This window comes from Protomyctophum bolini (assembly GCF_963924005.1).
Source record: "Protomyctophum bolini genome assembly, chromosome: 10".
Lineage (NCBI taxonomy): Eukaryota > Metazoa > Chordata > Actinopteri > Myctophiformes > Myctophidae > Protomyctophum > Protomyctophum bolini.
The window spans coordinates 46448459-46463831 of NC_137871.1; the positions used below are offsets into that span (position 1 = coordinate 46448459).

Consider the following 15373-nt stretch of genomic DNA (forward strand, 5'->3'; position numbering starts at 1 on the left):
CCCGTTGAAATGTCATAACACATGAGAGATATGACAGATCATTAAACACGACAATCGTTTAGTACGAGTCATACTAAACGATTGTCTATTATTTAACACGAGTCCTGGATACTTTCTCACCAGTTAAGCAGCCTGCAATGGTGTAGTTCTCTTTGATTGATTGATTGATTGATTGAAATATTTATTAACAGTTTGCTGAATTACAGTACATTTCAAGCACAAACTCAATACAAAGACTGTTAACTGTGAGTGGACGACCCAATTAAGCATTACACTTGTTTACAACAGGGTCCACCATGTTCAATTCATCAAAACATTTAGAGACGTACAAATAGACACTTCTATATAGTTAAAGAACAGAACAGGAATTCATCATAAAGGAAGCAAAAAGGGAAAAGAAACATATACAGTGAGGGGGAAAAAGTCTAAACAAGTCTAAACATTATAAAGACTAGACACAAACAGAAACTCAATTTAAATTGTTATTTAAACTCTTTAATCCTTCATAAACAATGAGGTGAATTCTTAGCATATATTTTTATTTAACCTATAAAAAAACCCACATTGAGAATAAAGTCTCTTTTACCAGTTCATACTAACCCTGGTTAGAGTTAAAGGGTTAGTGTGAACAGGTTGAGTACATTTAGCTAATAACTAGGGTAAGTATTAGTTAACTAGCTATTTGGTTCTAACTAGGGTTAGGTTTATAACTGGCTATTTGAGTACATTGGTTCTAACTAGGGTAGGTATTAGTTAGGTTTATAACTGGCTATTTGAGTACATTTAGGTTCTAACTAGGGTAGGTATTAGTTAGGTTTATAACTGGCTATTTGAGTACATTATAAGGTTCTAACTAGGGTAGGTATTACTATTATCTATTACTATTTTTTGTTATTATTATTATTATTGGCAGTAGTAGTAATAATAATATGAACAACTAAAACGCCAAATCATTTCTCCTCATTTTACAGCTCAGTTTACAATATATAGGCAACAATATAGGCTTTGCTGCCACTCTGTGGTGATAACGACACATTACACAATACATGTTGTGTATTTAACCTCAACGCTTGTTTTAAAGCAATACTTAACTTTAACGATGAATCTACAGCTTTTATAATGAGAGAAAATGAACGTTATAATGTTTATAGTTTTATAAGTTCCTAAACATCATCGATAATCGGTATTTTAAATGTTTTATAAGTTATTAAAAGCAGTAACGCTGTTGTACCGTAAACCTCCTCAGACAGACAGAAGCAGACATTGGAGTAGGAACTGATCTGTTTCAAGTGTTTCCGTCCGGGCCTCTTTTAAACGCTGCACACCGGATGCTGACGGCTTGTGGTGGAAAAACTTTAGCAAAGACATTGATTTTGCTGTTAATAATAAATGATACCGTAGCAGGAAATATGTTACATATATTGAACCGAGTCGTCTTGTCTGAACGAGCGGGTCCATTTGGTTCCATTGCCAAAGTTAAATTACGTTACGTGTCTCTACAGCCAGCAGCGAAACTAAAGGGACTTTTCATGTTATTTTTACCACCAACGCTGTTCTGAGAATGGAACGACTGGAAGTGTTAACAGTCTTAAGGTCAGTTTACACCTCATTCACACACACACACACACACACACACACACACAGAGAGAGATATTCACACAGAGAGAGAGACCATTCCATTCAGGTCAGTTTACAATTGACAATTTAGGCATTTAGCAGACGCTCTTAATCCAGAGCGATTTACATTAAGCAAGAACAAAAAAGCATGGGAATACATCACATAAAAAGCATTTATCATGAAACATGCGTAAGCTAAGAAAGTAACAGTGGAATATATATATAATGAAACTATACATATATACTATACTATGCTATACATATGTACTATGACGTGCTATGACTACGTACAGTGCAATTATAGTGCTGTCTTCATAACATGCTATAAGTCTGTATCAAATGCTATCTAAGGGGGTGGGGTAAGTGCTATGGGCCATGATGGAGTCTGAAAAGGTGGGTTTACCTCAAAATACCCCACTTTATCTCTGAATGAGTCACATGTTCAGTCAGTGACTGAATGAACAGTGAATTAATTATCTATCATCTCTGAGTGTGAAATTAATACAGTATGTTCTGTCAACAATGAGTAGTAGCCTATGAATGATTATACAGACTGTGTGTGTGTGTGTGTGTGTGTGTGTTACCCTTTTACAGTCTATATCAGTCTGAGCAAGTAGGCAAGGCAATTTTATTTATATACCACCTTTCATACACGTTCAAACATTCAAAGTTCAGTACAGCTCATTTAAAGCCCAGATTATACCAGGCTATCTATCAAGCCTAGTTGATAGACTAGCAGCAATTTGCAACTCTAGATTTTTTTATAATGGGATGAATCTAGAGTTGTAATACCCTCCATTGACTCCCCATTCATCCAATTTGCGTTTGCGATCTGCTTGTCTTAAACGACATTAAACTCACCAACATTGCAGCTGTAGGCCAAGCTTGAATTATCCTCTTTCAATCTGCCGAGCTTGTGTGTCATAAAAATCCACCGTAGACATGTTGTTATTGTTAATATGAGCTACTTTCTGTCAAGACATTCTGTGCAGGTGATTCTTTTTCTAAGTGTTGCAGTTTGGAAGCACTCGTTTTTATTAACGGGGCGCACTGCTGCCTCCTGCATTATGTGCAAATTCGAAACAGGTGGTGCGCAGGGTGACTTTGACGTGCGCTTCCAAACTCCTGCACATAACTTCTTGACGGAAAGTATTATTGTACAAGTACATTGTCTTACTGTCCTGCTGTCTCTCCTCCTGCAGATAAACCAAGATGGGAGCGTAGTCGGCGTACAAATACATGCAGGAGTTGTGGCGCAAGAAGCAGTCGGACGTGATGCGTTTCCTGCTGCAGTACCGCCAGCTGTCCAACCTCTACAGAGCCCCCCGACCCACCAGGCCCGACAAGGACCGCAGGCCTAGCAGGGTGAGTGTTTACTGGGTCTGTAGGCTGGGCTACAAGGCCTAGCAGGGTGAGTGTTTACTGGGTCTGTAGGGTCTGTAGGCTGGGCTACAGGCGGCTTGTGTTATTACTAGAAAGCCTACTTTCCACTCTGAGCTCCCCACCACTTGTATAAAATGCATTTATTTTGGCCAGAAAGGGATTTTTTTATATCTGCAGGGGCGCAGTGGAGTAACAAAGTATTTTTTATTTCCGGTAGGAAAAAGATTCCTTTCTGGCCAAAACATGCATTTTCTACGTGTGATGAGGGGCTGATCCAAACGATATCCTCTCCCTGAAGACGGGGAGGAACTGTGATCATCTCCGTGCAATCAGTACATTGGCCCCCTTCAGTCTGCATACCAGGTTTGATGATGTCATCTATTCTACATGCTAAACAAGGCATTCACACACTTTGACACCCTGGGCAATACAGTTAGAATCATGCTGTTTTTAAACTTCTCCAGTGTCTTCAAAACTATCCGGTCACAACTGCTTGCAGAAGCTTGTGTTGAAGGGGGGGGGGGGGGGGGCATGGTTTGGTGGCATGGATCTAAGATCCAAGAACCTCTGGGGCAGACTGCAGTATGTGAGACTGCAGGGTTGTCTGTTCGGAGGTGCTGGTGTACATCACAGGCACTCCCCAGGGCTCAGTGCTGTCACCTTTCCTGCTCACCCTATAAACATCTGACATCCGCTTCAACTACAAGACATGCAGTGGTCAGCTGATCCCTCCATCTCAGGGCACAGCACTGTGTGTATGTTTCAGTGTGCTGGGTGCCATTTACGTTAGTTGAAGCGTTTTTCTTTTTTTACAAATGTGCTACATTTCATGATCTAGATTAACGTATGAGTAAACTAAGGCACCAGTACTTGTTTTAGATGTTAGGTATATGTAAGATGTTAGGTATATGTATTTATGACATTTGAGAAAGATTTTGTGTTGCCGAAATCAATATAACACATTTTACAAGCAAAAACAGCAGCACTGTGTTCTATTCCAACAGGCTACGTCATTAGCGTATGTTTACGTCATTATCATATCTTTTTTTGTTTCAACAGGCTACGTCATCTATCGTATCCGTGTGCGCCGTGATGGTCGTGAACGGCCCGTACCGAAGGGAGCCACCTACGGAAAGCCCGTTCACCACGGAGTCAACCAGATCATGTTCGCCCTGCAGCCTGCAGTCCACCGCTGAGGTGAGTCTGACCCTAACCTGGGATAGTGTACAGTAGTAGTGTGGACTAGGGCTGACCCAAAAAAATTGATTAATCAACGTTCAATTGATACGCACGGGAATCGATTTTAACATTTTGAATCGAATAGTCATTAAAAAAGCGTCCGCTTTTGGTCCGAGACGGCCCCATGCTTGCGCCTCGCAGCACCTCGCAACGCCTCCTCTTTCCCCGTGTTAACAAGGAAGTCAACTGAACAAGTGCAGCTGCAGTCCCAGGAGCCAGGAAAAATAAATCGAAAGTGTGGTTGCATTTTAAAATACCCTATTTGAATAAAGGTTGTAGGCTACACGAGAGTGAAAATGACCGCTGGGAAAATCCCTAATTGAGAGTGTAGGCAAGCGCACCACAGCTCAGTGGACATTAAATATAGGCTACCATGTTTGATAAGTCATATAAAATCATTACTTACACCCAAATGAAAATATAAACTCACAGATTGGAATTATAACAATCTGTTGAGTATTGCCTGAATAATGCCACTATAAAATCCCAACTTTTATCGATGCGCCATTGCGCTGAGAACCTTGTGGAGCCTGGCGGTGTACATTATACTTGTGCGCGCACCGGAAATTCGAAGATCTGCAATCTCATGCGCTGCGTTGTGCATATTGGCTGAGAGTATAATGGCACAAATGAAACTAGGCCTATATTTTTATTTTGGCGATGCAGAGAATTGATTTTGCCGTTGCCAGCGATATCTTTTTTTTTCTTGTCTGAAGACTGACCTGTTCCATCACTGTGAACTCCCATGCAGCAGAGCAGCTCCTACATACCCAGACCAAAACACTTTAATTTTCTCTTTGGCATTTAATTGCACCTGATCATATTATTGTAATTATGTAGCCTATACTATTTGCCTGTGTTTTTTCTTTTAATTATGCTTTTTTTTGTGCGCCGATGGTGATGCTCCACTTGTTTCAGCCTGTAGGCCTACAGCAATTTGGTCAGCTTTTATTGTTTTAAATGTGCTATATAAATAAAGTTCGATTTAGGCCTATATTGGAGCAGGTGCTGGCAAATAACTAATTACTGTAATGCCATGCAGTGAAGTTGCGCAAATGTCAACTCAATTAGCAAGCGGAGCTGCTCTCATGCAGCACAATGACTGCAGATCTCTTCTTAATGTTTACTTATTATGGTTTACTTTCAACCATAAACCATAATATGATTGACAACCGTGGTTGATTTTATTTCTGACAAGTGTCTTGAAGAGTTCATTCATGTTACCGTTCGTTTACAATTGACAGAGGAGTTTGGATTATATATATTTTTATTTGATGGAGAGGTAATGCCTGGTTCAGGCGCTGTTTAATTGTTAAATAAAAGACCAATCCAATATGCGCTCCTCTATCTTCTGCAGCTATATCGCCGTTTTATTTTAAGCCAAATTCATTGTGCGTCAGCGTCACTGCTCGTCTCGCGCCCCCACCCCCCACCCAGTTTATAAGATGCCCCACAACTTTTGTAAAAAGCCTCTTTATATTGAATCTTTCACTGATAGACATCTCAGGGGCAGGTACTGTAGACACAGTAATGATCATCATCTCAGATCCCATTCCTTAAGTTAACATGACATATTAAAGCTAATACAAAATATTCTATTTTTGAGGGGCGCTGGCCCCTCCTATGTTTAATTTAATTAAGTTTGTCTTGTCTAGACAAACATTCAAAACGCCATTGACAATGGACAGAGTTTAATGTTTGTCTTGTCCATTGACAATGGACAGAGTTTAATGTTTGTCTTGTCCATTGACAATGGACAGAGTTTAATGTTTGTTTTGTCACTAACACAAACATTAAATGCCATTAACACCCGAGCGGCAAGAACGGAGTTCTCCATCCTATCAATTAGTAACACTCGTCGCCCAGGACTGAGATCAATAAAAGGACGGTGATGTATTGATATCAAAACCCATCGCATCGCTCCACAGGCTGGCGTGAATCTAAATCTAAATAATTCCGTCCAATTCTAAGCAAAGATTCTGTGTTAGACGGCCCACCGCTAGTCGCGTTAGAATTAATCATACCTCCTGTTGTTGTCGATCTACAGTATGTCAGTGGTGCTCAACTTTCTTCATGTCAAGGACCTCCAGAATTATCTGTATTTGGCCGCGGGACCCCTATCTGTTCCAGAGACCCCCCAGAAGCAAAGATTGAAGTTAAAAACGTCCACAGGGAAAGAATATATATTCAAAGATTCACGCCACATTTTCACAATTTTTCTACAAGCTCGTAGCGCGGCACTTAGTGCCGCACTATGAGCTTGTAAATCTGCTATTTTTCAATAGCTAAAGCATAACATAATCCCAAAAGGGGTTCCCGTCCTTGAATGGGTTAATGTAATAAATACCCCCGGGCGTTTAACTTAACAATGAACAGTGTCTGTTTTGTCTGTCACTGAGCAAATCGACATATATATGTTATGTTATGATATCGTCATGATGTGAGATGATAAGGGTTGGTAAAAAGCCCCTCACTTCACACAGGAGTGATTTTTTTCAAACAATGCGATGCTGCCTCATCAGAGTTTGTGTATATATTGTCAGTTACTTGCATTAGAGGAGCTAACTTTCTGTTTCTATATCTCAGACACGAGGAGCTGCCATGTGGATGAAACAGCAGACGCAGGACATCGACTCTGCTTCGGACACAGAGAGCAAAGACCTGCAGCCGCCGTCTGCATCTGTGAGCCATCACCAACACCACTGAGGGGAGGAGATTGTGTTTTCAGCCAGGTTGGCATTTAATGCTCCTCCCACCTCCGGTGAACTCTCACATTTCTGACATTGAGGCACAGGAACACTTTGGTCACTTTTTTTATTTTTTATATGAAGTATATTTATTGGTTTTTCACTTGGGTGACTTTGTGAGTGTGTGTTGGTGTTTCTCGCTTATCAAATCCAGAATTGATTGATTGATTGAAATATTTATTAACAGTTTGCATTACACTTGTTTACAACAGGGTCCACCATGTTCAATTCATCAAAACATTTAGAGACGTACAAATAGACACTTCTATATAGTTAAAGAACAGAACAGGAATTAATCATAAAGGAAGCAAAAAGGGAAAAGAGACGTATACAGTGAGGGGAAAAATGGGGGAAGCAAATATGAGTTAAAAATGTTCCCTCTGAAAGAATATATATTCAAAGATTTGTGCCACATTTTCACGATTTTTCAAAAATATCAGACCTACAAGCTTGTAGTGTGGCACTCGGTGCTGCGCTATGAGCTTTAGATCTGCTATTTTTCAACAGCTAAAGCATGACAATGCTTAAAACACCAAAATGGGTTCCCGCCCAAAATGGGTTAAATATTGGCTGTGATGCGTGGTCCGGGTTGCACAGCTCACGGGACATACAATTTAATTTCAGCTATGAACATTTGTTATTTTAAATAATAAATGTTTTATGTATTTAAATTAAATACATATTTTATTGTTTGAATTAAAGAATATAACATTATTTGATACAACTATAATACATTTCAACATTTTATTGTTGAACTAAATGATAGAACATTATTTATATAAATAATGAGCATTTTTAAGCACAAGATAAATTGGGCTACAGTACCGTTCAGTGACGAGCACTTTGTTATTTTAGTTTGCTTTAAGCACAAGATAAATTGGGCTACAGTACCGTTCAGTGACGAGCACTTTGTTCTTTTATTTTGCTTTCCATTCAGTCTTGTGTCGAAGCACTTCAATCTATATTTGCTTCATATTTAATATTGTAAGGCAGTGATTCGCCACCAGTGGTCCGTGAGGTGGTTCCAGGTGGTCCCCATACAGCTAAATGATATCAGTTGGTAACCAAATGGACCCTTATTAGATCTTCAAGTCTTGAGAGTGTAAAATGAAGGCAATCAGCATCAAATGAAGCACAGCTTGACACTGACAAAAATGAACCGATCTACAAGCTCACAGCGTGCTGCAGAGTAAGGGCCGATTCATACTCCTATTTTTACCGCTGTTTCGGCGCTGTAGTGCCGAAATGATTTCGGCTCGTCAGAAATTTTCAGTAGCACCGAAGAGCCGACTTTAGGACGGTACCCGCCCCACCCCCCCCGAACCTCAAATTGTAGGCTCTACAGAGCCGAACCGACTTTTATTCGGCTCTAAAATAGGAGTATGAATCGGCCCTTATCCTATGTCCTAGGAGAGGTGGTGTAGAAAAACATTAGGCAACATTTGGAATAGAATGATACCGATCATACCGTTCTATAGTCTATGCTTTATTGTTGCTACACTGCCTGTCTTTGGGCATTGTTGCACATAGGAGTAAGAGACTCATCATTGCACTGAATTGTTATATTCCTGGAAATTGGGTTCTGTAAATTCATTGGTAAAAATGTGTGGGAATCCTGTGAAGCGATCATAGTGCCCTTAAATTATTTGATCTGTGGTTATTACTGCAGTCGAGTGCTGATGTTTTATCCAGTGTTTTATTGTCCACTAATTGTCTACCACATCAGTAGATTAGTGTAATGTTTTTTTAACTTGTAGTCAGCTCAATGAATGAACTGGTTGGTGGTGACGTGTGATAAGTCTGTCAGGGACACCTATGGGTGTAGTGGTGAAATATTAAAGTTCCTCTCCACCTGTAAACAAGTCCAAATACACTATTTCCACAGCTATTGTTTGGTGAAAGCGCTCCTTGGCGTTGCTGAAATGGTGAATATTTTCAGCTCCATCCATAGTTTTAAAGAATTAAATGTTTCTTCTGTATTCTCTTTTTTTCATAGCTTGTTGTGCAGAGTCTGGTGTTCATAAGACAATAATAATAACATGCTTCTTTCTCTGTTGGTGTCAACAAACACAAGAAACAAGCAGCCTAAATTGCAATGGGTTCAATATGAACTAACCTTCAGTAATTAAATATTGTAACTATAACTCATGGGTTAATTATTATCCATTTTAAGTTATTTCAAAGTACATTGTGTGGTCTGTTATATATTTATGTTATAGATATTTTTTTAACCCTATTTTCAAATATAACTTTACTCAACTCAACCCTACAAAAGGTAATTCATTTAAGGCAGCAGAGGAAACATACTGTGGTTCTAGGCCTGTTACTGATTTTGTCCACTTGAGGGCGACAAAGACCGTAGAATAAAAACGGATTCAGCTCTGTTGAGGCTGAGCTGCGGTGGGATCCATAATAACGCACGTGCATGTATTTAAGTCATCAGGTCGTGCGTGCCACCTCTTGCACACCACCACCACCACCACACACAGTCACTGACACGCCCAAACAAGCACGCTGCTAGTGTTTGTTACAAGACGTTTGTTTTAATATTAAACACCTCGGAATGTAACTTTCATTGACATGAACAGTGTTTTTTACCAGCTGGCGGAAAACTAAAACAAAGAAGCACTATATAGTCTTAGGGCCGTTTGCACCAAGAAAGATTAAATAAAGTTTAGTTTAGTGTTAATCAGGGATTTGTTGATCAAGGATTAATTTTAATTCGAGTTGTGTTGCACCACTTAATTTTAAGCATTGCTCAACAGATCTGTGATTAAATCCTTAACCTGTGATTAAAATCCATTAAACTGTGATTAAAACTTTAAACTGTGATTAATTCATGGATTAAACTTTGTTGAGTGTCCGCCATCTTGGTTTTGCGCTGTAAATAAACAGCAGCAGTCGTGAGCATTAGCATTACTATTTCATTCATATTTGAGAATGTTTAAATTATAGTGCCTGCAGCAAAAATACATATAATAATAAAAGTCGTCTCGCTCGCTAAAAAAAACAACAGACGTATGGTCACTCCGTGGTGCGTGGTAGGTTTATAGATCTGTTCCGTCGATCACACACACCACCACTTCCTCCGATAGTTTCCCAAACAACAACAAACACGTAGAGGTATATATGCTGCCATGTTGTTTTCAATTAAACCTCCTCTCCTGCTGGTTTAGAATTAATCCCTTATTGATACTTAAATCAAAGTTTAAAGTAGTGGTGCAACAGGATTGACATTAATCCAGGTTTACTGTGAAAATTAAAACCAAGATTAAAAAAACAAAACCAAGATTAAAAGGATGGTTTAAAACTAAACCGGATTAGTGAAAACTAGGTTTAAAGTTTGGTGCAACTGGATTAATAGATAAACCTTGATTTAAACCAGATTAAGGCTTAATCTTTCTTGGTGCAAATGGCCCTTAGTCTTTTAGGCTTAGTCTTAGTCAAATACATTTTAGGTTTGAACATGCAATACAGACATATATTTAGTTTTAATATGAAAAATGTCTCATTTTATTTTTAGTAACAAAACAATGTACATCATGACCATGATCGTATCATGGTCTGCCCTACTCTCCCTGAAAAGTGCAATAGTATGACTAACAGTGCATACTGCAGATATGACATTCATTCAATTACAATGTTCATGGAAACTAAAGGGATGGAGACTAGAGGAATGGAGTTAATCAATGATAATATTTTATTTGTGGATATAAATTATATATTTCCCCTCAAATATCTTAGTTTTACCAACATTGTTAATGTGAAATAGTTTCTATATGCTTATTTATTTAGATTGTGTAAATTGCTATAGCTATTGGAGCTCTGGTGGTCCCAGACAGACAGGGGACGTAAAGAGGAAATAATGTTTTATGAGCTGTTTCTCAACAACCAAAAGTGTCAAATAATGTTTTAGGAGCTGTTTCTCAACAACCAAAAGTGTCAAATAATGTTTTAGGAGCTGTTTCTCAACAACCAAAAGTGTCAAAAGTTGACAAAATAATTTGACAAAATAATTTGACAAAATAATTTGACAAAATAATTTGACAAAATAATTTGACAAAATAATTTGACAAAAAGTATTTTGTAAAAAGTATTTTGACAAAAAGTATTTTGTAAAAAGTATTTTGTAAAAAGTATTTTGTAAAATGTATTTTGTAAAATGTATTTTGTAAAAAGTATTTTGTCAAATTTGACAAAAAAATTGACAAAATAATTTGCCCCCCAAAATAATTTGCCCCCCAAAATAATTTGCCAAAATAATTTGTAAAAAGTATTTTGTAAAAAGTATTTTGTAAAAAGTATTTTGTAAAAAGTATTTTGTGAAAAGTATTTCAAAAAAATTTGACAAAATAATTTGCCCCCCAAAATATTTGCCCCCAAAATAATTTGACAAAATAATTTGACAAAATAATTTGACAAAATAATTTGACAAAATAATTTGACAAAATAATTTGACAAAATAATTTGACAAAATAATTTGACAAAATAATTTGACAAAATAATTTGACAAAATAATTTGACAAAATAATTTGACAAAATAATTTGACAAAATAATTTGACAAAATAATTTGACAAAATAATTTGACAAAATAATTTGACAAAATAATTTGACAAAATAATTTGACAAAATAATTTGACAAAATAATTTGACAAAATAATTTGACAAAATAATTTGACAAAATAATTTGACAAAATAATTTGACAAAATAATTTGACAAAATAATTTGACAAAATAATTTGACAAAGTAATTTGACAAAGTAATTTGACAAAGTAATTTGACAAAGTATTTTGACAAAGTATTTTGACAAAGTATTTTGTAAAAAGTATTTTGTAAAAAGTATTTTGTAAAAAGTATTTTGTAAAAAGTATTTTGTAAAAAGTATTTTGTAAAAAGTATTTTGTAAAAAGTATTTTGTAAAAAGTATTTTGTAAAAAGTATTTTGTCAAATTTGACAAAAAAATTGACAAAATAATTTGCCCCCCAAAATAATTTGCCCCCCAAAATAATTTGCCCCCCAAAATAATTTGCCCCCCAAAATAATTTGCCCCCCAAAATAATTTGCCAAAATAATTTGCCAAAATAATTTGACAAAAAGTATTTTGTAAAAAGTATTTTGTGAAAAGTATTTCAAAAAAATTTGACAAAATATTTGCCCCCCAAAATATTTGCCCCCCAAAATATTTGCCCCCAAAATAATTTGACAAAATAATTTGACAAAATAATTTGACAAAATAATTTGACAAAATAATTTGACAAAATAATTTGACAAAATAATTTGACAAAATAATTTGACAAAATAATTTGACAAAATAATTTGACAAAATAATTTGACAAAATAATTTGACAAAATAATTTGACAAAATAATTTGACAAAATAATTTGACAAAATAATTTGACAAAATAATTTGACAAAATAATTTGACAAAATAATTTGACAAAATAATTTGACAAAATAATTTGACAAAGTAATTTGACAAAGTAATTTGACAAAGTATTTTGTAAAAAGTATTTTGTAAAAAGTATTTTGTAAAAAGTATTTTGTAAAAAGTATTTTGTAAAAAGTATTTTGTAAAAAGTATTTTGTAAAAAGTATTTTGTAAAAAGTATTTTGTAAAAAGTATTTTGTAAAAAGTATTTTGTAAAAAGTATTTTGTAAAAAGTATTTTGTAAAAAGTACTTTTTACCCCCCAAAATAATTTGCCCCCCAAAATAATTTGCCAAAATAATTTGCCAAAATAATTTGACAAAATAATTTGACAAAATAATTTGACAAAAAGTATTTTGTAAAAAGTATTTTGTAAAAAGTATTTTGTAAAAAGTATTTTGTAAAAAGTATTTTGTAAAAAGTATTTTGTAAAAAGTATTTTGTAAAAAGTATTTTGTAAAAAGTATTTTGTAAAAAGTATTTTGTAAAAAGTATTTTGTAAAAAGTATTTTGTAAAATAATTTGCCTGCAAAATAATTTGCCTGCAAAATAATTTGCCTGCAAAATAATTTGCCTGCAAAATAATTTGCCAAAATAATTTGCCTGCAAAATAATTTGCCTGCAAAATAATTTGCCTGCAAAATAATTTGCCTGCAAAATAATTTGCCTGCTAAATAATTTGCCTGCAAAATAATTTGCCTGCAAAATAATTTGCCTGCAAAATAATTTTCCTGCAAAATAATTTGCCTGCAAAATAATTTGCCTGCTAAATAATTTGCCTGCAAAATAATTTTCCTGCAAAATAATTTGCCTGCTAAATAATTTTCCTGCAAAATAATTTGCCTGCAAAATAATTTGCCTGCTAAATAATTTGCCTGCAAAATAATTTGCCTGCCAAAATAATTTGCCAAAATAATTTGCCAAAACCCTAATAATTTGCCTAAAAAAATAATTTGCCTGCAAAATAATTTGCCTGCAAAATAATTTGCCTGCAAAATAATTTGCCTGCAAAATAATTTGCCTGCAAAATAATTTGCCAAAATAATTTGCCAAAATAATTTGCCAAAATAATTTGCCAAAATAATTTGCCAAAACCCTAATAATTTGCCTGCAAAATAATTTGACAAAATAATTTGACAAAATAATTTGACAAAATAATTTGACAAAATAATTTGACAAAATAATTTGACAAAATAATTTGACAAAATAATTTGACAAAGTAATTTGACAAAGTAATTTGACAAAGTAATTTGACAAAGTATTTTGACAAAGTATTTTGACAAAGTATTTTGTAAAAAGTATTTTGTAGAAAGTATTTTGTAAAAAGTATTTTGTAAAAAGTATTTTGTAAAAAGTATTTTGTAAAAAGTATTTTGTAAAAAGTATTTTGTAAAAAGTATTTTGTAAAAAGTATTTTGTAAAAAGTATTTTGTAAAAAGTATTTTGTAAAAAGTATTTTGTAAAAAGTATTTTGTAAAAAGTATTTTGTAAAAAGTATTTTGTAAAAAGTATTTTGTAAAAAGTATTTTGTCAAATTTGACAAAAAAAATTGACAAAATAATTTGCCCCCCAAAATAATTTGCCCCCCAAAATAATTTGCCCCCCAAAATAATTTGCCCCCCAAAATAATTTGCCCCCCAAAATAATTTGCCAAAATAATTTGACAAAATAATTTGACAAAAAGTATTTTGTAAAAAGTATTTTGTAAAAAGTATTTTGTAAAAAGTATTTTGTGAAAAGTATTTCAAAAAAATTTGACAAAATATTTGCCCCCCAAAATATTTGCCCCCCAAAATATTTGCCCCCAAAATAATTTGACAAAATAATTTGACAAAATAATTTGACAAAGTAATTTGACAAAGTATTTTGTAAAAAGTATTTTGTAAAAAGTATTTTGTAAAAAGTATTTTGTAAAAAGTATTTTGTAAAAAGTATTTTGTAAAAAGTATTTTGTAAAAAGTATTTTGTAAAAAGTACTTTTTACCCCCCAAAATAATTTGCCCCCCAAAATAATTTGCCAAAATAATTTGCCAAAATAATTTGCCAAAATAATTTGACAAAAAGTATTTTGTAAAAAGTATTTTGTAAAAAGTATTTTGTAAAAAGTATTTTGTAAAAAGTATTTTGTAAAAAGTATTTTGTAAAAAGTATTTTGTAAAATAATTTGCCTGCAAAATAATTTGCCTGCAAAATAATTTGCCTGCCAAAATAATTTAATATGAAAGTCATATACCGGTATATTTTATAAATAATGATGACATTGTAATTTCACAACACTTGGTGGTATATAAATAATATTTATATAATAAATAATTTGCCAAAATAATTTGCCTGCAAAATAATTTGCCTGCAAAATAATTTGCCTGCAAAATAATTTGCCTGCTAAATAATTTGCCTGCTAAATAATTTGCCTGCTAAATAATTTGCCTGCAAAATAATTTGCCTGCAAAATAATTTGCCAAAACCCTAATTTGCCAAAACCCTAATTTGCCAAAACCCTAATTTGCCAAAATAATTTGCCAAAATAATTTGCCAAATTATCAAAAATGATGAAAAACGGCGTGCCATAGTATGCCGTACGATATGGGCTATAGCCCACGGTCCAAAATGATGAGAAACGAGGCTAACTTTTTTTTTCAAAATTTCAAAAAACATGGGCTATAACCCACCGTTTTTTTCATTTTTCATTTTTTTCAAATCCTCAAAAATGATGAAAAACGGCGTGCCATAGTATGCCGTACGATATGGGCTATAGCCCACGGTCCAAAATGATGAGAAACGAGGCTAACTTTCCAAAATTTCAAAAAACATGGGCTATAACCCACCGTTTTTTTCATTTTTCATTTTTTTCAAATCCTCAAAAATGATGAAAAACGGCGTGCCATAGTATGCCGTACGATATGGGCTATAGCCCACGGTCCAAAATGATGAGAAACGAGGCTAACTTTTTTTTTCAA

The 15373-nt window shown here is 34.5% G+C and overlaps 1 protein-coding gene across 1 annotated transcript; it reads left to right on the forward strand.

Annotated features, from left to right (window-relative positions):
* The first annotated feature begins 1355 nt into the window (after window positions 1-1355).
* Window positions 1356-8301, forward strand: LOC308322477 (large ribosomal subunit protein eL15-like). Its single transcript, XM_080773759.1, has 4 exons — window positions 1356-1593; window positions 2820-2982; window positions 4060-4197; window positions 6826-8301. Exons 2-4 carry the CDS (start codon window positions 2857-2859, stop codon window positions 6943-6945), a joined length of 384 nt encoding a protein of 127 aa, XP_080629885.1. The 5' UTR covers window positions 1356-1593; window positions 2820-2856; the 3' UTR covers window positions 6946-8301.
* The last annotated feature ends 7072 nt before the right edge of the window (window positions 8302-15373 follow it).